The sequence below is a fragment of the Pinus tabuliformis genome, chromosome 3_1, assembly GCF_031772625.1.
Source record: "Pinus tabuliformis cultivar Carrire ecotype Pingquan chromosome 3_1, CPIR1, whole genome shotgun sequence".
Lineage (NCBI taxonomy): Eukaryota > Viridiplantae > Streptophyta > Pinopsida > Pinales > Pinaceae > Pinus > Pinus tabuliformis.
In genome coordinates this window covers 720987160-721014642 of record NC_142301.1, presented here as the reverse complement: position 1 = coordinate 721014642, position 27483 = coordinate 720987160, and the positions used below count along the sequence as shown (strand labels likewise).

The 27483-nt window shown below is 35.0% G+C and overlaps 1 protein-coding gene across 1 annotated transcript; it reads right to left on the bottom strand.

Annotated features, from left to right (window-relative positions):
* LOC149189316 ((R)-mandelonitrile beta-glucosyltransferase-like) lies at positions 1-25507 on the bottom strand. Its single transcript, XM_089413186.1, has 2 exons — positions 24926-25507; positions 1-1112 (listed from the first exon to the last, which is right to left on the bottom strand). The coding sequence occupies exons 1-2, from the start codon at positions 25449-25451 to the stop codon at positions 148-150; spliced, it is 1491 nt and encodes a 496-aa protein (XP_089269312.1). The 5' UTR covers positions 25452-25507; the 3' UTR covers positions 1-147.
* Between the last annotated feature and the right edge of the window lie 1976 nt (positions 25508-27483).

The following is a 27483-nucleotide window of genomic DNA, read 5'->3' as shown; positions in this document are numbered from 1 at the left end:
TGAAAAATGGCAGACTTTAAGGCGTCCCTATTCCTGTTCATCTCGGAAAGGAGAGATGTATCTGACAATTTAGCAAGAATTTTGATATTGATCAGCAGCTTATTCTTAAATCTCCATATTCTTTTACGGTAAATTCTGGAAACAGAGTCATGTGGTTTCATTTTTGGATTGGACTCCTTTAGCCATCGTCATGTCTTTAACGAAAGTATTTAAGTTCAGAAAAGAAGATCCTCCGGGGAGGACGGCCTTCGTTGCAGACTCCTTCATAATGAGAACGTTGTCTCTCAACTTCTTCCCTTCCGGTGTTCTCATCATTCTCCTCATAACGTCCTCCACCTCTTCTTTCATGACCACCTTCTGGTTATCTACTTCCACATCCTCAAAAGCCAGGCCGATTTTCCATATTTCCTTGGCGAATCTGCTGTTGAGGAATTGATCGCCAAAATATGGGAATCCCACTACGGGAACCCCCAAGCCCATTGCCTCCAAGGTAGAGTTCCATCCGTTGTGTGTGAGAAACAATCCCACTGAGGCATGGGCAAGTACTTTACACTGTGGCACCCACCTCGCAAACAGGGCCCGCTCCTTCGTTCGTTCTTCAAAGCCCTCGGGTAAAATCGCAACCTGGCCTTCTGCGATATCCAACCGACGAACCCACAAGAAAGGTTGTCCGCTGCCTTCGAGCCCTAGTGCCAACTGCTCTAGCTGTTGCTGAGATTTCATGACAGCGATGCTGCCAAAGGAAACGTATATAACTGATCCCGGTCGTTGCATATCAAGCCATGTCAGGGAGCTCTCTTCCTCCTCCCACAGACTGCCACACGAATCCCTTCCTTCTAAGAAATTTGGAAGAAAAAGAGGTCCTACGGCCAGAGCAGGACAGCCATTCAAAGAGAGTGCTGTTACTGCATCCCTCCCTTCGAGCTCCTCGAACGTGTTCACTAATACGTAGTCGCCATTGCTTTGCTTCTGCATTTCATAAAGAATAGCATCGAAGGTAATGTCCACCGGATCCTCAGCACTACATCGGGACAACATGTCGGTTGGCTTCAATGGTGGGATGTTGCCCGGAAGACAAGTGATGAGGTTTTCTTTATTTTTGCCTTCCGACACTGAAGAAGTTACAAACAAATTACAGTCATTTTAATGAATATAATTAAACAAAAGCACTCGGGATATATAAGAAGACTGTAAAAGGAAACAAAATATGAACTAGTTTTTTATCTGTTTTTTATGAAAATGTCAGTGTTTTTCGAACTGCGATGCAATATAATCGAATTTTCTTCGCTGCTGTAGGGTGATTAAAGCCAACTCAATTACGTGTTAGAACTTAGAACTTAGAACGTACATGGAGAGATGGTAGATTGCAAAGTTTTGGACTAGGGAATGAAATTTGACTTATTGGAAGTCAAGATTACTTAACCATAGTTGACCTGAAGCTGGATAAATTAGAAAATGTCAATTTTCCTGCTTGGAAGTCAGTCGTTTTTTAGGAGTGACCAAAAATAAGGAGGGTGATAAAGGCACATTTTATATAACTAATTCGAAAATAAATATTGATATGTGACCTCGAGGAAACCAACCTAGTATAATGTTATTAAAATTTCTATAAATCATAGGAAACAACGTGTTTATATGTCAACTTTCTTTACAATCATTGGGACTCTACAGACCATACTACAATACTATTTGCTTAACAGAAAAAGAAACAAAAGAAAAACTACTTAGGATACACTACTTATATCTGTCAATTTTACGAGTAATAAGAAAATATTTCTAAGATTAAATTTCGTATTATTTGTTATTCAAATAAAATCTATAAAAAATAATATTTTCCTAATTTTATTTACATTGAATGGAATTTAAACAAATATATCGAAAAAAATATCTCATTTAATTTTTCAAGTTTATTTATTTAAATATGAGGTCACATATGTTATGTGGTTTTATGTTTTGCAGTTAAATAGAAAATACAACTATAAATGAAAATAATTTTTTTCACTCAAAACATTAACATTGTCTTAAACCATAAACAAGTATTTTCTTTAATTGAGCCATCTCCTAGACTAGAACAAGTCACCATATCAACAACTATATAGATGTTATCGTAAAGCATAACAATTACCATAAACTAAATACTACCATAAAAAAATAACATCTCACTCTTCATAAGAATTCCTTACTATAATCAAAGAAGTAGCAAGGTTCAAATAATATATACCAAAATGTTAAAGAACTTAACCGTTTACAATCTTATACATATGCATTTTTAGTAGAAACTCTCCTCTTGTTTTCCAACAAAGCTGAGGCAATCTACTAAAAACCACACCTAAGTTATCCCTGATCCACAATCCAACCAAAATATTAAACATATTAAAATACAACTAAAATTCATATCGAAGCATCACTAAATCCATATGTGTTGCATCATAAAAGACATGGTTTAGGTCTAAAATTAACAATAACATATATTAATAAATATGTCTTATCGAGACGCTTTAAAAGAGACAAATCCCTAAATAGACTCAGTATTTAGAACTTGATATTGCATTGGGCCTAAACAATCCATAACAAGATACAAAACAATACCAATAGATGAGGAATTTATAATAAAATCATTAGCCATTGCAAAGACATGGGCAACCATAATTTCTAAGTGGATTAGTGGTAGAGCTATTCCTTCTGTAAATACAAATGATTAGATAAAAATAAGATGGACTATTTTACCCTAAAGTTTAACACCATTAGAAAAACATTCATAGCTTCGAAAAGTATACAAATGATGAAAAAAATATGCATAGCTATTAATAAAAGTTTATGTATATATCAAAACTTTGTGCATGATTGAGGAAATGGAAGAAGTGAAGATAAACTCTGGTAGGTTTAAAGCGCCATTCTTATTGTGATATGTGATTTTATCTACCTATATGACATGAGTTTTATCTTTCATATCATGAGGACTTGCTACAACTAGTAGTTGGTTGGTTGCTGAAGGTAGATAAGTGGTATAGACATGTGGCAGGATGGAGTGGGTATAGATAGATGATGATTGTGGTTGGTTGGCTGTTGAAGGTTGATAAGTGGTCTAGACATGTGGCACGATGGAGTGGGTATAGATAGATGATGATGGACCAGAGAGAACCATCCCCTTAAATGAATAACTTTAACATAAATATAATTAATTTAGAGTGTAAATTCCTCATGTTTCTACATATACCATAACATTATAAATTGAAATAAGTGATAATAACCCTATAATTTAAAAATGGAGTCAACATTGATATGTGTGTGTAATTTACTCTTCAATTTGGTTTGTTGGCTTTGCACTTGCTCTTGTATTTTTAAATCATCCTTTCTTTTTTGTTTTTTAATTGTAATTTTTTTTCCTTATTTTTTATTTCTTTTATATTATTGTTTAAATTTTCATCTATATTTTTTTATTGATATCATTTATTAATAACTTTAATTTAAATATTTTTTTTATCATTTTAGAAATCACATTATTGGTTAAATTTTCATTTTTATTTTCATATTAATCTAATTTATTAATCATTTCAAAAATAATGTCCCAAATGTTTCTATGTTAATATGATTCTATTTTCTTCAAAAAATTATTATCTTTTTTTCTTGAAAATATTATAACAAGGACGAAAAGACTCAACACTACATTCTAAAGTCAAATACCTTCTCTTTTGTGACATACTTCTTCTTGTAAAAGTTTCCACTTCTTTCTTGATCCTTATAAATAGCATTTTATTATATGCTTTTATGGATAATATTGGAGACATTTGAAACTTATTTTTAAGGGTCTTGGACAGGGATATGGGCCAGCGTCCACATGCCCAACCCTTTGCGGAAGTTACCACTTCTTTCTTGACCTTTATAAATAAACTTTTATTATATACTTTTGTGGATACTATTAGAAATATTTGAGACTTTTTTTTCAAGAGAACCTTGAATAGGGATATGGGTCGGCCTTGCACTTTGTAAGCCTCCACATGCATAGCCCTTTGATTCTCCCCTGTGGCACATTTTTATTTTCTACCATACATTTCAAATGCAAAAGAAATACTCTCTAAATAGATAATCCTTAGAAAAAAGTTCCATGAGTCCACTTAGTATAGTTTTAACGAAAATTACCAATCACCAATTCTTAATGATAAACAAACTATTCTAAGAGAATAATAGACACATATATAATAAACTTTGGAATCAAATACCGAAATCATTATGATGCTAATGCAAATGACATCTACTATTAAATGGAAATTGACTTATCACAATAGCATCAACGACTATGTAATAAGCCCCCTCGCTATTATTATTAGGTAATTCTACCAATAAATGCTTGAGTTGGGATTCAAAGCCACAATAACATCCCCATGAACTCCTAGAATGAATGTAACCTGAAATAATCACTTTTATAAACATGTGATTCTAATATCTTATGTCTATCCTAACATAGTATTTGGATATTATATATTTCTCATAATTATAGAAGGCGTGCCTTTTATATTTTCTATTTTCGAACATAGTTAAGAGTTTTAGCTCTTTATTTTATTGTTAGTTAAGAGTTTTAACTCTTTAATAAACATGTGATTCTAATATCTTATGTCTATCCTAACATAGTATTTGGATATTATATATTTCTCATAATTATAGAAGGCGTGCCTTTTATGTTTTCTATTTTCGAACATAGTTAAGAGTTTTAGCTCTTTATTTTATTGTTAGTTAAGAGTTTTAACTCTTTATTTATTGTTAGTTAAATTCAGGATAGGAAATAAGTAAATGTATATTTGTTTAGTAATTTTCTTGTTATGTCTTTTCATCTTATGCATTAACTCTTTATTTTATTTTTTTAGTAATTTTTTGTTGATGTGTTTTCATCTTAAGCATTAAATAGAATGATTTTGAAACTACAAGTTTTTAGTGAGGTATAATGTTGTAAATTTTCTTCATACAAAGCTAACAAGGATGGTTTCTCTTATGAACAAAGAGAAGAAAAAAATGATAGCAAAAAAAATTGACCATGTTTATTTTCTTATTTGATCGCCTTATGTATCAACTACACCTACCACTTAAAGAAATCTAAAATAAAGGTCATTCCTTTATGATATTTCTTTTTCACTCTACTTTGTACAATTAATTATATTTTTATCTTTTACTTTTTATTATTTTATCTTATATTTTTATCCTTCACTTTTTATCATTTTACCGTTTCCAATTAGCATTATCCATTTCCATTATTTTCTTGTTTATATATTTATCTACCTAGTATTTAATTGTGGAATTTTTCATTATTTCGTGTTTGCATGCTTAGCCTTTCCACTTTCAATTTTTTTTTTCCTTTTCTTACCATTTCTATACTTTTCCTTTACCATTTCCAATTCGTTTTTATATTTCTACATTTATATTCTTTATTATTCTTATATATATATATATATATATATATATATATATATATATATATTCCATATTTAGAAATATTTATAAACTATTTCTAGTTCCTACCCCAACATCTAATATCTTCATAACTCCTTTGCACTATTCACACATTCTTATAACATAATTAATTTTGAGCTTGAGCATTCCTTCGTGGGAAGTGCATACTCGTTGGCACACCATTTCCTCTACACTGCTCTTTTCTCCCTCACCTTTGTACACTCTATCCTTTGCAAAAATTTTCCATCTACATAAATGTCCTTCCTCATGACCTTTCTCTCCACAAAGTGCATTGTCAATGCTTTATTGTTTAGTCAATTTTCCATTTATTTACCTTTACTTTTTCAAACATAGCTTATTTTCCAAATGCATGCATCTCACCTTGGCATTATTAATATTTATTATATAATTTTTATCCCAATTTATTTGGAATACCTATATATTACAATTGGTGTCCAACTCGACATATGCTTCGATGATACTTGAAAGATATTATTTGGATAGGGTAATGGTTAGCATGATGACTAGACAGTAAGACAATAATAAAAATTTCTATTTTATGTATGTTATGGAAGGTTTCATGTCTCTTTCAACTTCATTTAAAAATAATATAAGGAGTTCTTATTGTTAAAAATAGCAACAAGAAATCCTAATTTAATTCGTCCTTGAATTAAATAGGAATTAAATCGAAATTATGTTCTCATAGCAACTTGTAATAGTTAACAAAGATAATTTGACTTAGTTGGCTTAGGAAATTTGAGTTGGAAGTATATCTAGAGTCATGTAGAGTGATCCATAAATTTTAGAGGCCCAAGTTGATTTATTTTGAGTTCTAATTAATTAATTCAATTTAACTAAGTTATAGTCTGTTAAACTAGTTCCCAATGTTGGAGGAACTTGTAGGAGGTCTACTAGTGAAGACGGGCACCAATGCGGCTTCACTACTACACTAATGATCCAAGATATTTTACTTACAAATGCATGAGAATTACATATAACAAATTTAATTAAGCATGGAACTTAAAAGCACGTAAACAATGTAGAAATGATCAGAAGAACTTAAAAACCATGACATGATGATTTGATTAAGGAGTTCATCCAAATTGGACTACGTCTCTGGGCCCTGCTCAATAGTGGGGAGGCATTCATTCAATTAGTGACATAAAAGGGATAAAAGTACAAGCAGAAAACAATTAAAACCCATATACCTTCAAGCTGAAAGATGGGCAGAGAATGGAGAGCTCAGCTTCATAAAATAGATACTACCATTAAACTCCTGGCAAAAAATAGTGCAAAAACTCCTATCCAAACTCCCAATTTGGATAATCGGGCCTTCTGCAATCTATCAAAACCTCTCTGCTTCTCAACGCGAGGTTTGATCTACTGTCAGGGTTAGGGTCTACTACGTGTGTGTGCTTCTGAACTATCTGCTAACTCCCCATGCCTTTTTCCGACACAACAGTCATATATATAAGCATGGAGGCATCCCTAAGAACCAAGGAATTTTTAACATAATAACCAAGTTTAGGCAGGCGGGATTTCACCAAAAGCTTATATGGCAACAACCTTTTAACAATAGTGAAATCATGTTTAAACATAACAAGCCCATTAACTGCGCTCAAGGCACGAGAGCATGTCTATTGACACTTTTAACTATCGATGAACAATCCAAAGCCAATACAATAGACACTTTTGCGATATATGGACTTATCGAATTATAGAAATAATATATAATATATCACATCAAGATCCTCCCTGCAAATCGTAATCGATGTGCAACCCATCAGCATATCAATCGAAGTTCATCCCTCTACGATATGGTGGACCTGCCAAGATTTATAAACCACAACATATAAGATATCGGGTCCAGATCCTCCCTGCAAATTGCAGTCGGTGTGGGCTAGGGTGTCACTCCATGTTATCGCTCCCCTCTTGTGAACTGCAATTGCGATATATACCGCATTACAAATGGACTCCACTGGAGCCGATTCGTATACTTGTTCCACCTCCGACCTATGATATGTGATATTGCAATCGCAGTCGACACCTGGTCAGGGCCGATTCTTAAGCCGCTTAGTCCTCTTGCGGTGATATACGATATACGGGACCAAGTGGAAAGCTACCCTGTGTCACTCCCTCATTTGCTAATACATTTTCGATATCACCTTCTCCTGCCACATGGACAAGTCAAACTCAAATTTTGACTTGCTCTAACTTCGTCATCTGGACTCAGATTTGAGTCCCATTAGGATGATGAGAACTTTCATTTGATTCTAAGTTTATCTAGATTCTTCCACTTTGAGTTTTGAGCCTCTTACAATGCAACTGGTACTTTTCTGAAGATCCACCTTGATCAATCCTCCAGGATCCTCCTATATCAATCGTCTCCACTAAGAGCTTTTGGACCACCAAAAGACTTTTCAGTCAATTGGAATGTGAGGAAATGGCTTCCTCAATTTTTCCTTCTACATCCATCGAGCTTTGCTTGGTTGCATTCCTTTGAAGCCAACATGGATATACTCCACATCTCCCCATTGTGAAGTTCTAGTTTTTTGGTCGAGAATGATATCCTTGGGAACTTATCTAGATACTTTGGTGCAAAATCATCCACTATAGGAATCTGTGAAACCTCCTCGGTGTCCATAATCAATTAAGGTTCATAAAGCTTCAGGTTTTCTACATTTATCACTAAGTACATCTTCATATAAGAAGGCAAGTCAAGATGAAAAATAGTCTCTGATCTTTGCCAATATGGTGAAGGGACCATATCGGATGGGTCTCAACTTCTTCCCTTCTCATTTCATTCTATCCTTGTTGATATGGAGCCATAGCTTTCCCCAACTTGAAATTGATGGTCAACTCAGTTCTTATCAGGTTGAGGTCTATACCGATCTTGACTCTTCTCCAATTTCTCTTGCTTTTCCTAATGAATCACCTGTATCGACTGAATGAGCTTCTGTGCTTTGTCCCTATCATCTCATCCATTTATATCCTCCTCTTTCCCAAATACCATGTCCAAGGGATCTCTGGGTAGATAGCCAAAACATGTCTCAAATGGTGACCTCAGTGTACATGAATGTGCTACTCGATTGTATGCATGTTACACATAAGGAATTTTTTCATCCCACAGCTTGGGATATTTCCCACAATAGCCTTGCAACAAGTGTACCATAGTGTGGTTGAAAATCTTTGTCTGTCCATCGATCTATGTATGTGGTTGACAATCTCTGCCTATCCATCGATCTATGGATGAAATTCCATACTTATTTTCAGCTTAGTTTCCATCATTCCCCACAATTTGATCCAAAACTCCACAAGAAAGCGAGAGTCTCGATCTGACACAATGGATGTGGGCAACCCAAAATGGACCCAAACATGCTAAAAGAAATAGAAAGTAGTTTTCTCAGTAGTGACCTACTTTTTACAAGGTATTAAAATACACATTTTACTAAAGGATCCACAATGACATACAAATAGTCGTGACCTTTCCTAGACATAGGAAACCTCCTACAAATTCCATGGACACACTTTCCCATGGTCGACTTGGAATAGGGATTGGTGTGTAGAGCCCAAGTTTTCTATTAGAGGGCTTTGAAACAAAACACAACACACAAACCTTCACAAAGTGAGCCACAATGTTTTTCATATGAGGTCAAAAACAAAACCTCTACAAATGACATAAAGTTTTCTCAATTCCAAAATGACCATACACCAGAGAGGTATGAGCCTCTCTGATTACATGAACCCTTTCATCACTAGGTATGTATAGTTTTCCAAGGTAGTACAATATATCTCCCTACAAGTAATAATTGTCCACTTGCGATCCATGAGTCAGTTTTGCATAGATTTATTTAAAATCACTATCGTTAGCATATTGTTCAGCATAAATTTCTAACAATAAAGAAACATTTTGCAAAACTATAGATGCAGAAATAGGAGGGCGAGAAAGAATATTTGCTACTTTGTTGTTGGCACCCTTCTTGTGTCTTATCACCAAATGAAACTGTTGGAGGAATCACATCCATCTGAAGTGACAAGCTTGCTGAACCTTGGTCTGTGACTGAAGATATTGCAAGGGTCGATGATCCATATGGATGATGGTCTCCTTGCCAATCAGATAGTGTTTCCACTTCTTTAGACTTGGTATCAAGGCGTACAACTTCTTTTCATACATGGGATAATTGAGAACAGCCCGAGAGAAAGTCTTTGAATGGTAACATATAGGATTTCTTTGCTGCATCAATACAGAACCCATGTCATATCCGTTGGCATCTGTTTCAATTTCAAAAGGTTGTTGAAGGTCTGGTAAGGCCAACACTGGTGTTATGTTGATATTCTCTTTAGTGTGTCGAAGGATTTATGTTTCTTACCTCCCAACTCAAAGACCCTCTTCACATTAGTCAAGGCATGCAAGGCGGTTACGATAATGGAGAAGTTCATAATGAACCTTCTCCAATACTATATCATGCCCAGAAAAATTCAAAACTCTATAAAATTTGTGGGCTCAAACCAATTCATAATTGCCTCCACTTTAGAGGGATCTATCCTTAATTGTCCATTACTGAAAATGTGGCCTAAATAAATCACAGAAGTCTTCCCAAACTCACACTTTGACAGTTTCAAATATAGTTTCTCATTCTTTAGAACATCAAGCACTTTCTTTATATGACACAAATGTTCATCCGAGTTCGTACTATACACAAGCATATCATCTAGATATACAAGAACAAAATGACCAAGAAAAGGCCCAAATAAATCATTCAATACCCTAAAAAATGTGGCTGGAGCGTTGCACAGTCCGAATGGCATCACCATCCATTCAAACAACCCTATTTTCTTTTCAACGCAGTATTCCAAACGTCTCAGCAACAACCCAAGGGAGGCTTCTCTTATAAAAACATCTTACAGGGTAACATAGATCCAGGGTCCCCTCCAGATCAAGGTGGACATACACCTAGGCCATACATAGTAGATCAGCTAGGGTAAACCCCAGCCCTCAACACTGATTCTACAGGACTAGAAGAATACGTTAAGTCATATGAAACTCAGGCCCTAATCTACCGATTTAACAGTTTTTGGCCAAAGCCATACGATCTATTTCACTGGATCTACACTAGTTGGACCATGGAATGTGATATACATCTATGCTCCAAGGGGTTTTTCATTGTTAAGTTCGCATCCACGGAAGCCAGAGATACAATCATCAATGCAGGGCCTTGGTTTTGGGGAACAACTGGTCTTTTTATGACCCCATGGTTTCCAGATTTTGATCCAAACAAAATGACTGTCTCCAGAATGCCAGTCTGGGTCCGCCTATATAACCTTCCTCTTCAATTTTGGAGTGAATGAGTTTTGTAAGGAATTGGGAACAACATAGGGAAATATATCAAAATAGATCTGGAGAGGATTAGGGAGAGGATCTACACCTTTGCACACATTTGTGTGGAAGTTGATCTAAGTAAAGGACTGCTAGAAAGTATAAGGCTGGTATACAAGCAACAAAAATGGCTGCAAGGAGAAGACTACGAAAACACTGCTTTCAGATGCAGAGTCTATAGGCTGGTAGGACACTTGCAAAGTACATGCCCAGAAGCCAAGAAAGCAAACAGTAAAAAGAAGCAAAAGGGAAGCAGAGAAAAGGGTGGCAATTCCCCCCTCCTGACTCAGAGGATGACGAATTATAAGTAGAGGAGGAAGTTACTCCCATAGAGAATACTGAGCCTACCCAAGGAAAAGAGACCCAAAAGGAAACAGCCATCAAGGTTTCACATCTCCATTCAAATCAGGCAGAGAAGACAAGCGAGGATCTGAGTATGGGGGGGATCAAATGGCATCACCCCTCAGATTCTTCAGACTCAAACAAGGATACAGCTCCATAGAAAGCAGAAACACAGTTAGTCCTTGCAACTATTGAGCCCACCCAAGGGGAGTGGTGCAAGGTCGAAAAGAAGAAGTGGAGAAAAACATGAGGTGTGAGTCTTCTACTCACTCCCTGGATCCAGTTTTTTTGTCCTTTCCTCCCTTCCTTTTTCTTTTTCTTTCATTCTTTCTGAATAAATGGTAGCCTCGCTATGTTGCATTGTGTGCAAAAGCACACGAGCCCAACGGGCAACTTCTGAAAATGCTTCAATGCATATTCTATGTGTAACTTTTCATTTTTATAAATAAAAGGTTACCGCTTTTTCTGTGGAAAAAAAAGAAAACATAAGACATTTAAGTAGGCAAAGGTTCTTAATTAATATTGGAATATAAATAAGATCTCGGGTAATAGTGAAAAGCGCGACACATCCCCTGGTTAGGGTTGCGCAAAGGCAGGGTATCAGGCCGTGAGTAATGGAAGGTGCACGAAGCCACCTGGACACTGAAATAAACAAATAACCAGTAAACCTCTTAGACATCTCAAGGGTGTGAAACCTAGTTCTAGCACCCTCCCATACCACTTCAGGTGAGACCTCATTCAGTGCTCCGCGGACTGTTGCTGAAAGGGCTAGTAGTATAGGGTTTTGTTTGGATAATTAACTCCGAACCTAGGTTAGGCCCCAACAAGCCAATGAAGCCTCATGCCTACACTCAGCCTTTTTCTGTGTGTTCAAGCTCGTCCAACTAGTAGAAATCGATAAGGGGAAATATAAACAAGAAAACCTATGTCAGAGGTCTTACATGATTCTCTGATGGAACAAAGTTTTCTTCTCTTAATAAGTTGGGATCCCTCCTCCACCCCAAAACATAAATAAGTGACTATGCATATTCCTCTTGAAAAATGCAAAGGTGAAAGAAGAGAACGGCTTTCTGCGTAGAGAGGTGAAGCCTACAAATCCACCGGTTACTGACCAGGCTTGCTAGTAGTGGAGCAATGTGTGTGTTCTTGCGTGACTTTGTCGGGGTACTATCCAGGCTTGCTGGCAGCAGAGCAACACCAGAGATGGAAACTTATACTCTGAAAATCTTCAGCTCGTGAGCTAAACTACCCTTCACAAATTCGAAACATTGTGATCAAGATGAACGTTTGATTGTGTTTGACTGAGTTGGCAAAAGGTGAACCATATATGTCCATGGGGTAAATGGGGAAGCCAAAGTAGCCTGCAAAATGATTCAATACTCCCCAAAAGGCCAAGGCACTATGCTATCAATGAACCAAAACAGAGACAATGGAATTCTACTAGTGTGTCGCCAAGTGTTGTAGTGGCTACAACCACCCTCCAAAATTTTGGCCTGCACCTAATTTCAGAGCCTCCCTTGTGAGTTTTGCTTGATTACTACAAAAACTCAGGTTCAGTCTGTGAGCTCCTGTGAGTCGTCACATTCACCTTCCTTGTTCATTTCACCAACTCTTGCATGTTGATGTCAAAGTCATGCTTACGACCATGTTCTAGTTATGCTCAAAGTCTTCGCTTCATGTGTACTTGTTGTGTTCGCTATGAAAACATCTATCACACTCACACATGGAGTCACATTGACTGTCATGCAAGCATTGTCACGGTCAACCAATGATCAATCAGAAGTGTCACGCTTGTCACTTACACCGTCAATCATTCATGTTGTACATTTGTGTCTGGATGTTTTGAGTCATCTCGTCATTGATTCATGCAAGTGTGTGTTTGGAAGATCACATAGGCATCTTTCACTCGTTCACACACTTAGTCATTTCGCTGAAGTTATGACGACTGGACTCCCCTTTGACAACCAGACCATCACCCTGCCATCGAATAGATCGATTGTCACCAAGAACAGTGCCGAAGCACCAAGAAAGTCATTTCAAGTTGCACTTCCTGCATGAAAATCAATCAATCCCCATAATGGTCAAGTAGAGAGTTTGACCCAGCAGTTACCTGGGGACTGACTCCCCTGAAAAATTGCATAGAGGATGCAAGTATTTCCTGCTCTAATGACTGAGAAAATTGTACAGATAGGCTAGATAGATACTCAGTTCACATCCCTGTCTCTCATGGGAAATTACACAATTTTTTCAGTAAGCCCTCCCGACAACTGATTGACTACTCATGTAGAAAATTGAGTAGTTTTCATGAGGAGGCCCTTTGCTTCCTAGAAGTCTTCTCAGATTAGAAATTGCGTAATGATGATTAATAGGCTAGCCTCCCAGCATTGGTGCAATTTCCCTCGCGAACAGCTCCTAGCAGCAAATTGCCAGTTCCCTCTAGGAATTGCGCAGTTTCTTCTGCCAAGCTCCCGGCAGCTGACTACGAGTTCCCCTCAGGAATTGCATAGTTTCTGCTGCCAGTGACCCAGTAGCCAGCAGAAAGTTCCATCCAGGAATTGTGCAGTTTTGGCTGCCAAGCTCTCGACCAGTTCCTCCAAAACATTGCACACTTTTGCTGCCAAGCCCCACTACTAGCTCATTCTAGAAACTACACAGATTTTGCCTACAGAGCCTCCATGCAACACAAAATGTTCCCCCAAAAAACTACACAATTTTTTCCTCTAGCTGGGCCAGATGATCCAGATTTAAATAGGAATGCAGCAAATTACAAATATAGCAATACACATAGAGATGTAGTAGAAATAATACTTCATTTCATTACTGTAAAATACGGAAATATGCTTACAAACATAAATGTATATAAACCAGCTAGGGTGATGGTAGCTTATCTCTGAGAAGAGATGTGGCAGCTACATGCCTCTGAACTATGTTACAATGAGCCTTGAAGGCCTATTTATTCTTGAGATATAATGGGAAAGCCTAAACATCCAAAAAGGTAAACATAGAAGATGAAACGAAAAATTGTGGGCCCCATTTGGGTAAATTGGTACATCAACTTCCCATGGTCGTAACTTTGGCATGCGATCTCTGTTTGACGTGTACAGTAGCTCGTTAGAAACATCTATCCGAGAACTACAACTTTTGGAAGAGTAACATTGGTCCATGGACATATTTTGCTCCCATATTTCCCAGAAACGTCAATTAGGGCCTCAAAACAGCTCGAGAAGTTGACGACTTGAAAAACTGCTAAAAATAGTAAATTTTGCTACAATTAAGGAAATTGAAAAATTGAATCAGATAGTTGTGTGGTTCCAAGTGGGCTAGGTGGGTAGCCACCAACATTCACCAGGATCATTCCTCCCCCCTTTGGAAGCAATTGTCCCTGTTGAGTTGAGTTCCTCCATCTGCTGAACTTAGTCCCTGGTGAGCTGTTCTGCAATCTCTTATGTGTCTAGTAATGGTGGGAAGCATGGTCGAGGGTAGTTCACATTGAACACTCGTTGCAAGTGAAGGAATGGGGGAATGTTGTGCTCCAAGGCATTATTTCCCATAGCCTTGGTAATGGTGTAAGGACCATGGCGGAGTGGTCAGAGCTTCTAATGGGCTCTTTTAAGGCATTCTTTTTACAGATGCAACCATACTTTGTCACCCACTTGAAACTTGTGTGGTACCCCTGTGGGTGAGGAGAAGTTTTCCTGTGTTCTTTCATGACCGTATCCCTCTGTTGCTACTGCTGCATGGAGGAACCCTTCGCAGGGGTCATGGATGTGGCGACGATCTTCCCCTTACTTTGGGAGTGAACCAGATAGAAAATGAATTTCCTAGTCTCGGAGATGAGCTTTCTTCCTTTCTTAGTAACAATCAAAGAGGTGGTGGTAGGTGGGGCTACCTCCGGTATCTTGTATAATGAATTACCTAAAGTAATAATAATAGTGCGGGACCTTGACTCATACACAACATGTCGCCTCCATAAGTATGGTTCGCCTAATAGTACATCACAAACATCAAGAGGTGCAACATCACACAATACGTCATCTATAAAGGGCTTGATGTTATAGGGAAGGTGACACTGCTGGTGGACTCAGAGATCTTGTCCTTGGTGAAGCCACCCAATACTATACGGCTGTGGGTGTGGTGTAACCGGTAGGCCCAACCGCTTCACAACCTCTACTGAAATGAGGTTCTTTTGGCTGCCACTGTCAACAATGAATTGCAGCAGCGAACCCTTCACCAAAATCTGCGAGTGGAAAAGACGCTCCCCCTCCTCTGGATCTTCGTGCCCATTCTCTGGATCTTGGTAGTGGAAATAGTGGTGCTAGGCTCTGTGTCAATGATCTTCTTCTCTTTACCATTCCCCTTGTCAAGTTCTGACTTAGGGTCATAACATGCATTTGATTCTGAAGCCTTCAACTTGGCCACTAGTCACTGCTTGGTCTGGCACTCACTTGCGTTGTGAGTGGGGCTCTTATGAAACTCACACCATTTTCTTATGTCCTCCTTTGACTTTGTGATGTTGTTATTTTCTATAGCTTCGACGGGTTATCTTGGGTTACCCCATCTTGGCTTTTTCCTTAGTTCTGCAATTTGGGGAAGCCTTTTCCTTGCTTTGGATTCACAGAGCCAAAGTCTCGCTTCTTCTGTTTAAACTTTTGCTCGATTTTGATAGCATATCGATGCACCATGCCAAGCGAGGAGATGTTCAGGGACTCCATCTCTTCTTGGATGTACCTGTGTAGGTAGCCGTATTATTTGAGTACCAAACGTAGCTAAGAATCCTTGATACCCAACTGTGTGAAAAGGGTATGAAAAATGTTGGTGAACTGTGGCACATCTTGGTCCCTTCCCTACTGCAGCATGGTCCACTTTATGTATTTGTCCTCATAGCTTTTGATAGGGTAGTACTACTCCTTGATGGCATCTTGAATGAATTCCAAGTGGGTGAGGCTGAAAATAGTGAGCTTGTACTTTCATCGTTTTGCTCGCAGTAGGTTTCTCACCAATCCTTGACATGGGGGGTTTCTTTGAGAAGAGCGAAAATAATCTCTTCCCAACTAGAAAAATCATGAATAGAAAATTAACCCTCTAGCAGATTTAACCATTTGTCTACGACATCTACGTCTATCTGACCCTCGAATATGGGGATTTGAAAATTAACTTGTACCTTAAACTATGTGGCATTTCCAGAGTAGCTGTTGGAAGCCGATGCGTCGCCTTTGGGTAGCCACTGAAGGATCTGGGCAAAGTTTTCCATCATCGAGTTCCTTTTCCGCTTGAGGGCTTCTTCAAGCAAGATTTTGATAGGATCTCCTACCCCCTCATATTTCTTTTCATCCGCCATGGGAGGGCATCAGGATTTGTGAGGCTAGTCTTGCAAAGGTTCGACTAGTTTAAGCCCTAACTCCTTATATCTCGACCTCATTGGGGACATGCAAAGAAAAACAGAGAAAGAGAAAACCACTCTAATACCACTAATCCAGATTTAAATAGGAATGCAACAAATTATAGATATAACCACACATATAGAGATGCAACATAAATAATACTTCATTTCATTACTATAAAATACTGAAATATGCTTACAAACAGAAATGGATATAAACTAACTAGGGCGATGGTAGATTATCTTTGAGAAGAGATGTGGCAGCTACATGCCTCTGAACTATTTTACAATGAGGCTCGAAGTCCTATTTATTATTGAGAAACAATGGAAAAACATAAACATCCAAAACCTTAACCCTAGAAGATGAAACGCCAAACTGTGGGCCCTGTTTGGGTAAATTGGCACATCAACTTCCCAGGGTCATAACTTTGGCATACGATCTTTCTTTGATGCATAAAATAGCTCATTAGAAAGATCTATCCAAGCACTAAAACTTTGGTTAGATAAATATCGGTCCATGGACCCATGTTTCTCCCAAATTTCCCAAAAAATGTCATTTATGGCCTCAAAATGGCTGTGAAAGTTCAAGACCCGAAAAACGACTAAAAATAATAAATTGTGATATAATTAAGGAAACCCAAAAACTGAAAGAGACAGTTGTGGGGGTCCAAGTGGGATAGGTGGGTGGCCACCAACATCCACCTAGATCACCAAACGTCACGGATATTCATTGTCGATCCGGATTGCCCATCTCCATCACTCAATGACTGTTGTGTTGTTTTCATCAGCAGTTCCCAGAGCCTCCATCTTGCCTCGCAACATTCTCACCCCTCCAAGTGACCTACATCTAGAATGATCATGTATCATGGTAGACTAGGAGGTTTTTGGATTTCATGTCTTCTTGTCATGAGTGACTATAGGAACATGTACACAAACATACATGGCACGACGATGAATGAGATGAATGAAGGGGAGAACATGCAAAGGGACAGGTTCACCAATAGACAAATAAATAATGCATGTAAAGGGATGTGCTCGCACATGAATGATCATGCAAATATGTGTTTGCAGACGGACGGATGAGAAAAAATGCAAGATGCTCTCATGGACGAACGAACGAACGAACATGCACTTTTCTCGAGTAGACAAACATATCAAGCAAGGACAAACATGCAAAAGAAACATTAAAGCGAACCAACGACCATCGAAGACTAGGTGCACTTTGCCATGTGGAGGTGAAGCTGTGACACACCATGAAGACATCCATCACCCAACAACATTACAACTCGACATGCACACCAGCAACATCACGAATGTACTAGCACTGTCATGTCGAGTCATGTCATGATTCATTCTGTCCACATCTCTACTGTGGGCCATACTATCTATCAATGTAATGTAACGTGGAAGTCCAAGAGATCCACTTGTTCTACAAAGATTCATGTAAAGTCGAAAATTCATGAGGGTATTCGAATAACCACAAGGGTTAGTTTCACCCTTGGATATAAATACCCCCTCACTTGTACATGAAAAGGAATTTTTCACCTCAGCTCCTCCCACATAGCCAAGAGAGTCTATAATATTTTCTTTGAGGAGTAAGTAATGGCTCCAATGACCCTCACACAGGGTTAGTGATGTATGGTGTAACAAGGTGTCTTGGAACTTTCTCTTAATTCATAAGCTTGCTAACAAGCTAGCACATTTTCACACATGTATTGTAACTATTGTAAGACTAATTTTTAACACTTGTGATGCAATTTTCTTTAACTTGTGTTTCACATTTGAACTATTTCACTTGTTGTAATACATAATCTATTGATGAAAATGTGTTGTATATGATGTTAACGCTCTCTAGCTCATGGAGACAACTCTCCCAGACATTGGATAGACCTTTCACATAAAAATTGTTGTAAGAAATCATTGCACTTGTGTGGACTAATCCACTGAGTGTTATATGTGTTATCTTCCCTTGTGTGTTGTGACTGCCGCATCCATGTGGACTACTCCGTCGGAAGTTGTGAATGTCTTGATGTGTTGTTTGTTCCTATCAGATTTGGGACTTCTCCCAACCAACTTGGGACTCACTCTCACCATCTTCATCTACAGTGAAAGAACCATTGACAAAAGTGACACTTGCACTCACCAGGCACACAAACCTCACTTCTCGAAGAAAAAGTACACCACTCTCCTGTGCTGACAAGAAAGAGTTGAGGCAAATCCTTAAGATAGTGACAATCGAGCTATCATACCAGATGGGACTCCCACACTAAACGGTGTGAGGTCTAGTTTGGACCTCATACTGGGGGGATCCCCTGAATGTTGGTGGGTCCAACACCGTCAACAAATTCAGAGAAAAAAAGAGAAGAATGAAGTATTTTCTATTTTTTGTCCTAAGTGTAAAAATAAGAATCCACTGAGAGAACGTACATAAGATAGTATTCAAGTTTGTTTCATTTGTTCAAAAACGCATGCAACTAAAAATTGTCTATTATTATTGAACTCGAAAATACTGTACAAAGGAGATTAATTGACCTTTCTATGGATGAAATTGGTGGAAATAATAGTCAATGATTGTATAATTTGGGCCTTGTGATTCATGACCATAATTTTACCTTTTATCAAAACTTGGGAGTGATCAAATGCCTACTCGATACCTAGTTGATTTCCAATGTGTCCTTGTTTTAGATTATATACAAACATATGGAAAAATACAATTATTCATGAATTTATCAAGTGGTAGCATTGGACCTTTGACTTCACCTATAAGCCACACAGTTTATTAGCAAGTATGTTGGGAAAGAATAAGCTCACTTAAACAATATTTAGTTTGATTATATTTTATTTCAATTTTCTTTCATTACCTTGGAATAATTATCTTTCCATGTATTTTCTTTTCTTTACCTAGATTAATTTCATGTTTTTGTACATACTTGATTCTTAATCATTAAAAAAAACATATTTCTCTAATGTTTTTAGTATTTTAACTAAGATGGCAGTATCACCTTGTTCGTCACAATTAGCCTAGTTTATATTTGCATAGGCTACATTTCTAGCATGAGGTTCTTGAGTTCCCACACAATCTTCATTTGAGAGTGCATGCCTAAAGTAGGAGCTACATTTTTCCCCTCAAGGGAAACCAACTTTGGACCATACTCTTAGGGGTACATTGATGTTATTTGGATTATATCTTCTACTTAAATCTAATTATTTATGCTTGTTCTTATATTTTTCCCATTAGTCATATGACCACCTATTTTGATGTCATCTATGATTTCTATCATATAACTTTAACATGGTATATCAACTTCCATGCATTACATATTGAACGAAATTTGAACTTGCAAATGGTACATCACTCATAATCCTTTTAGTTGATCTACTACAATTGTATGTGTGGATTCCTTGCTTAGATATGTTGTGTTGGTTTCTAAACTTGTCATGTAATGCAATAAAGGTTTGGTTTGATATAATGACTCTTCCGCAATGTAATAATATTACTATCATGTCTCATACAACATCCGAGGTATACTTTTTTTTATATAAATTTTGTCATTAATAATATCAAATAATACAATCTATTATAGAGTTTGTTATGTATTGTACCACATATGAGAATCATATTGAAAATTTTTCCCTTTTTCCCATTTGTTATCATCCCATTCATTAAAAATGTTCTCCTCACTTATTTCTGGCTTTTAAATTGGCATACAACAAGGTTTAATAAATAAATATCAAGAAAGAAGATAAAAGCGAAAATTAGACAAAAATAATTATATATATTTGTGAGAAGTATATAATTTTACAAATGAAAAAATAATGAAGTTGCCTCGTTAAAAATGCCCAACACCATGTTACTATGCTAAAAATGGATATCTAAATAAAAGGACTAAAAAAAATCATGCAAGAAATGCAAAATGTGTAATAGAATGGCATTGAGATGGTAAACTTACATTAAATCTCCCTTTCAAATGATTATAACTACAAAAAATGAGGGTTCTTGCAACGAAAAGGATAGATGAACTAGTAGAGGGCCTTATATAATTAGTATTAACTTTGAGGATCAAATTAAAAGGTTTCGTTTAAGTTTTTCCTTTAATTAATCACCACCTTTACCTATTACTAACTAATGTACATACTAAGTATTTCATGTCCTAGGAGTTGACGTATATAATAGGAGAGAGGTTGTCCCTCTAAGGTAAAGTTATGTGATTTACATAATTAAACTATGTTATGATATTGTTAAAATATAATTACTTGATGACTCATTTTGAGCTATAACTAGGATCCATCCTATTAGAATTTGTGCACTATGCCTTGGGATCTAAGTATCTACATGGGGATTTATGTACCTTGAAATGATTATATTAACTAACATTGCAATAGTTTTCATCGGATTGATGTATGGAAGGACAATGAATGATGATGCCACATAATCATAAATGTGTTCACATTAAGAATATTATACATACCATAATACAGAGTAGGTATGAGTCTCCTAGAGGAATATTTTCATGTTGGGGTGGCTAGAGGTCATTATTAGATAATTTTTCCACATTTTGAGTGAGATAGACACCGAGGGAAGTTAGATTTTAACAAAGTTTCTTGATTTGCATGAGAGTAACACCATAGATGTACAATGGACACATGATTACCAAATTTATAATAGAAAATTGAGAAAACGTTAACAAGATTATGATGTTATTGAAATTTGTAAAAAAATTATCATGTGTTTGACCACACATGTGAAATTAGTTAATCAGTTTCTCCTTATGAGAGGAGTGCCTTATTTTTTAGATTTTTTTGTAATAATATGAGGATTTTTTCATGGTTTTGACTTGGAAACATGGTTTTACACTCATTTTTTGATCCTTGCACACGATTTGAGCTCATGGTTCCATAGTAGCTCATAGGATTCGATATATGATGTTGAGGAGGAATCCATCGATACGAGGAGGGCACCTCCATCATATATTTAATGGTTTGAATGGAATGGGAGACTCTCTTTCTCTTTATGTGGTCTATTTTATTATTTATTCTCTTGATTATAATGTTCTATACTAGTACTAGTAGAGTAGTGTGTATGAAATAGGCACTGAAGAAAGCACTATTGTAAAGCCAATAATGAAGAGAGAGTATGATTAATATATATTTTGTTTCTTTGTGATTTTATGAATCTAGGTATTCATATTCAATTTTAATTCCTTAGGGTTTTTAATTCCTACCTTATATGTATATTATAATTAATCAAGTTTGCAATAATTATGCTATATCTACAATTAGTTTACCCTCTCTATGAATTTTGTATAGTCTAGGTTTCTTTAGGTTATGCTTCCCAATTATTCTCAATGAAAATTTGTAGGGACTTACACATTAAATTAGACGACATATTTTGTAGGAATTAAATAAGAATCCATATCCAATGGTGACACTTAACTTATCTCTATTCTTTTCTTTCCACCTCAATTTTATTGTCCTCCCAACCCTTTTTTTTTATGTAAGGGTTGCATGACCAATATTTAGATTTATATTGTTGTATTCAATTCTTGGAGCTCACCTTAATTAGATAATTAGTATTTGAATTATTTTATGTTAGTTTTTTCTTAAGGATAATACTCGTTTATTCGTTTATGATTATCATGAAGCTACAAAATATGTACATAAGTTTCTAACTAGCTAATGAATTGTTATATCTTGATTTAATTTCATTATCTTATGAAAAAATCTAGCACATTTTTTTATTGTTGATGTAATTTTCATGTTTCATAGAGTTTATTTCATCTCAATTAATCTTATGAAAAATCAAAATAATTCCATGAAATTAAACTTTATTTTCATGAATAAGTTTTGTTAACCACCTATTGACATGGCATTAAATAATGATAATTTTGAATTCGTTTTGATTATAAATTTGTGCTTAAAAATATATACTTAAATATCAACATTCATAGAATTTTTGAAATACTAAATTAAGATAGAAAAACAACTTCACTCATTACTGGTGCACCACATGAAACACTTCACATGCATAAGAAAATGACCTAATCATTTCAATCCTTTCTTATTCTACCAATGTTGAATTATTAACCATTCTTATTTTTTTTATCTATCAAGGTTTAAATTGGTGGTACAGGTATAATTTAATGTTAAAATGATGATTTTGGCTCACCGTGACATTGGCCGTGTCATGTCTTAATTATTAGTGGTAAAATGAACACCTTGACTTATTTGTTTACTATCGTAATTCTGATGTACACCTTGTTGTCATAAGAATAATTTCTAATAGCATGGAGTTAAAAAAGACAAGACTTAATAATTATCACTTAATACTACATTTAAGTAAGCACTCTTGTTCACCGCATGGCATGATGATGGACATTCCTAAGGGAAATGGTTTTATGATAATGCACTCATGAATTTCAAGTTATATCTTGTTACCCTAAATGTTTTAGCTTCCTAAAACTAAGATAAATATGTTGACATTTTATATTGAAAATACTTGCTTCACTTAACACTAAACACTTCACTTAACACTAATCAATGTGGAATGGGATTGCATCTCGGTATGTTTCATGTCATGATCTATAACTCGTAATTAAATCTTGCGGGTGACATTTTGGATTTCATTTCATATGGATAAATGATATATGGAGACATATTTTTCAAAAAAGAGAACCATTTACTAGAATATATTATTTATATAGACAATTATAAATGTGAAGAAACATTAATTTTATTATATACAATGGTATTCAATTATCTTTTCTAGACTAATATATATCATACAAGTACACTAATCTGAATTTCACATAATCAAAAGCTAGTCTATTTTAAAAATACCTTACATATTTTAATTTGTTTTGAACTTTGAAATTAAGTTACATAGATATTTGGATTATAGAATATATGAATTGTCGAGGTAGTCTCTCTAGTTATTGTAGTGAGGTAGTATCTCTCGTTATTGTACTGTAAGATAAGACTACAAAGCTAATAACCAATAATTTGTAACTTATTTTTAAGTTTATAATTTTCAATTTTTAAATAGAATATAAGAATTAAAATAAAAAATATATTATTAATTTTTTCAAAAAGAAAAATGTTAAGTAATTATTAGAGTATTTATTTTGGAATATTATATCTTTGAAATATTTTTAATAGTAGTGAGATAAAATATTTTTAATAATAGTGAGATAAAATATTTTTAATAGTAATTAGGTACACTGAATATGAAATGAGTCATGATAAAATAAGGGCGAGTGAATTAAAATTTTTATTATATGTTCTTTTAAATCTAAAATAATAATATAAGATATATTATTAGTAAGTGTTTTGATACTTATCAATATTTAATAGCTATTTTCTTTGTAATTTTGGTGCGACATTTTTATTATGTCCAATATATCACCCAGATGGGGTGAGGAATTGAACCAATGACTTCACATTAAAGAGTTCCTTAACATAACACCTTCATATCAAGGAATATCTTAGCATAGCACCTTCACATCAAAAAGTACTTTAATATTGCACCTTATCACTATCTATCTAAAACCCATGAACACCATTTAATAGTTATTTAATTTAAATAAATAAACTAATTTATTTTATAAGAAACCTAACTTACACTTTTACCAATAGAACAATATATTTTTAAATACATTTGCTAATTCAATAAATCATTAAATTATTAATTCTAGATATAATTATAATAATAATAATAATAATAATAATCATTTTTAAGGTTATAGCCAAGCCAAACACCAAATTGGTAGGGACTCACCTCGACCCAGCGATTTGACTGCTAAGTCTATGAAGGCATACATACTCTACCCCTTCTGGTTTTGAACCTGTGACCTCTTAGGATGAAACACATGCTCTTAACCTTTAGGCCCACTCAAACTGTATAAATGTGCATAAAGGGTTTTAAAAAAAATCCAATAAAAACAAATTATGAAAAAAAGTATTGCTTTTGATATTTGAATTTTTTCTAATATATTTATATATAATTAAATAATAATATAAAATTTAATTAATACAATTAAATGTTTCCCTAGTATCCTTATAAAATTTATATATAAATAAAAATAAAAATTGAATAATATCATTAATATTATTTTTAATAATTAATTATCTCAATTTATGGCTGATATTGATAATCAGTATTTTAAGATCATTCGTAAATTTTTATAAATTATTTACTTTAAAAAAAAACATCTCTTCACTTCACCGAAGAAAACTGATAAAATTAAAATATATATATATATAAAATTTGAGTCTAGTTAAATTGAACCGTGAAAGAAAAGGAAAAAGAGTAATATGTAAGTCACACATAATGTTCATGTAGCATTGAGAAAATCTATACTCTCTACAGTGGAAATGGAGAGACATACCATTTGCTGGAATATGTCCCTCAGAAGCTAGCAAGCTGGCGTAGCGTTGGGAAATGGAGGCGGCTGCACATAGAGGCCAGAAGATAACCCTGGGCACTTTCATATTGCTTGCGACTTCCTCCGTGCAGGACATATAGGGTTCTGTGATGATGAACGTGATGGGTGGAAATGACGGTGATTTTTCATGAGCACTGGTAAGGAGGTCCTCCAACGCGGGGCCTAACTTTCGCAGAGAAAGAAGTAAGTCGTTGGCGTTGGTGGTGCGGCCATGGTTGTCTGGTAAACCATCAGGAATAGACAGAAACCGAATTCTCCATTCTTGCTGCTCCGAGCCAAGATCTTCTCCGGAAACAAGAGATCTAACTTTCGTTGAAGCTTCCACCATGCGTTTGTGTATCCACTCAGTATTGACGAAAGTGACAAAAACTCCCCTAATAACCAGAAGCTGAGCCAAATTCATAAGAGCGTTAACATGACCCTGTGCAGGACATGGTACAATCGCTGCATGCAGAGCATGATTCATCATATTCAGGACAATATTGTCAAACTCTATTCGTTTCTCTTCCACCACAGTTTACTGCTCTGGATTTGAGCTGCGAATTTTGCACCTACCACAGAGGAGCTTACAATTATAGTGGTCACGACCACGTCTTACCATGCTGAAATAATCATGGCCAACGCATTATAAAAAAATAACACGTAATAATCCTTAAAACCGGAAAATTATATCATATGATTTTTGAAAAGCTAAGTTTCCACTACGTTCCTGTCTGGTTATGTTTGTTTTGGTATAGGTATCTATGACGAACTCTGGTGCTCTTATCAAGAAGATCCCATTCTTTGGTAACATAATTAAGCAAAATTACGGGACATGCTTTGGTTGATTGTTCAGGTGACGTCACCAATGATGGCTGGACAATGAACTTTCCTTTTGCTGTTCTATTCAGAGTCGTATAGTAGAATCTGCTTGTGACGCAAATATTGCTATAATAACATATTTCATGTGCCATGCCTATATAAGAAAATCTTAAGAAAATAAAGACAACCGAAAAAGCACCTTTATGTCCACGGCAGATTTTGGAATATTCTGAAATCTAACCGTCAATGGAGAGGTTGATTGTTTGTTGGATGTTGATTGTTCGTTGTGTGAATCATTCTGGAATAGAAAATGTCTGCGTTTAGTAATATTTATTATAATAACATATTTCTTACTAATATGTTACTCACTAATATATATATATATATATATTAAGAAAATAAAGACAACCGAAAACGCAGCTTTATGTCCACGGCAGATTTTGGAATATTCTGAAACCTAACCGTGAATGGAGAGGTTGATTGTTTGTTGGATGTTGATTGTTTGTTGTGTGAATCGCTCTGGAATAGAAAATGTCTGTGTTTCTTTAAAGTAATATTTATTATAATACATAACTAATATGTTATTTACTATATATATATATATATATATATATAAAGGTTTAAGAGTTTTAATAGACGGTGATCAAGTATTTTGTTAAGGCATTTTTAGATATGAATGACCAGTTCAATTTCTAGTTTGGATTTTCGATAAATGGTGATAGGGGTTTTGTTAAGACATTTCTTGATGTGAAGTGACTATTCAATTCCCCATATTGTAGTGATATATTGGACATGATGAAGCTATAGTCTTGTGAAGCTTACACAAAAAAAATTATATTAAACATGATGAAGATATAACACTGCCAAATTTACAAAAATATATATATAAATGAACATACATATGAATATACATGTAAATTTTTATTAATTAAAAAATTGTATTTTTATAATTAACTTAATATAATATCGTTCTAATATTAATTATAAACAAAATATTTTAATATAATTTAAGTATAATAAATATATGTTAACTTTATATTTATATGTGAATAGATAACCACTTATAATAAAAAAAAAATATTTTATCAATAAAGTGTTTTCAATTTTTCTTCTAGCAAAGTTTATAATTCATACCATAATTAATAAAGATTTGATATATATTATTTCTAAAATATTAATACTAAAAAAATATATTTCAATTTATATGTTAAATAAATTATTTCATTTTAATATAAATTATTTTATATATAAAAATAATATAATTAAAAGTAAAATTTGTGTAATTCTTATGCATGGTAAATTATCCAACACTAACTCAAAAATTAACATCATAGAAGCCTCCAAACAAGTAGTCCGACATTGAAATTAAATTATCCAAGCACCAACTGAAAATCTAGCAGCGCCTTTATTTTTCAGTAGAAGAAAATGATTTTTTTTTATTAAAAAAATAGAGTACATACAACATAGTTCCTTTTCTTGTAGACTATTTGATACACGGAGGGCTTAAATGAGAAATAAAAACTTAGATTATCTAGTTTTTCATACTTGTCCTTTTCCTATCTCAATCATGATGTATCAACAATGATTTTTTATCTGATTTAGAATGAAGTCACAAATAGCTGATTCAAAAAACCATCAGTGTCCACAAGAAAACAAAAAGAAACGACTAAGAGCTTATATATGATATTAATGCTTCTTAC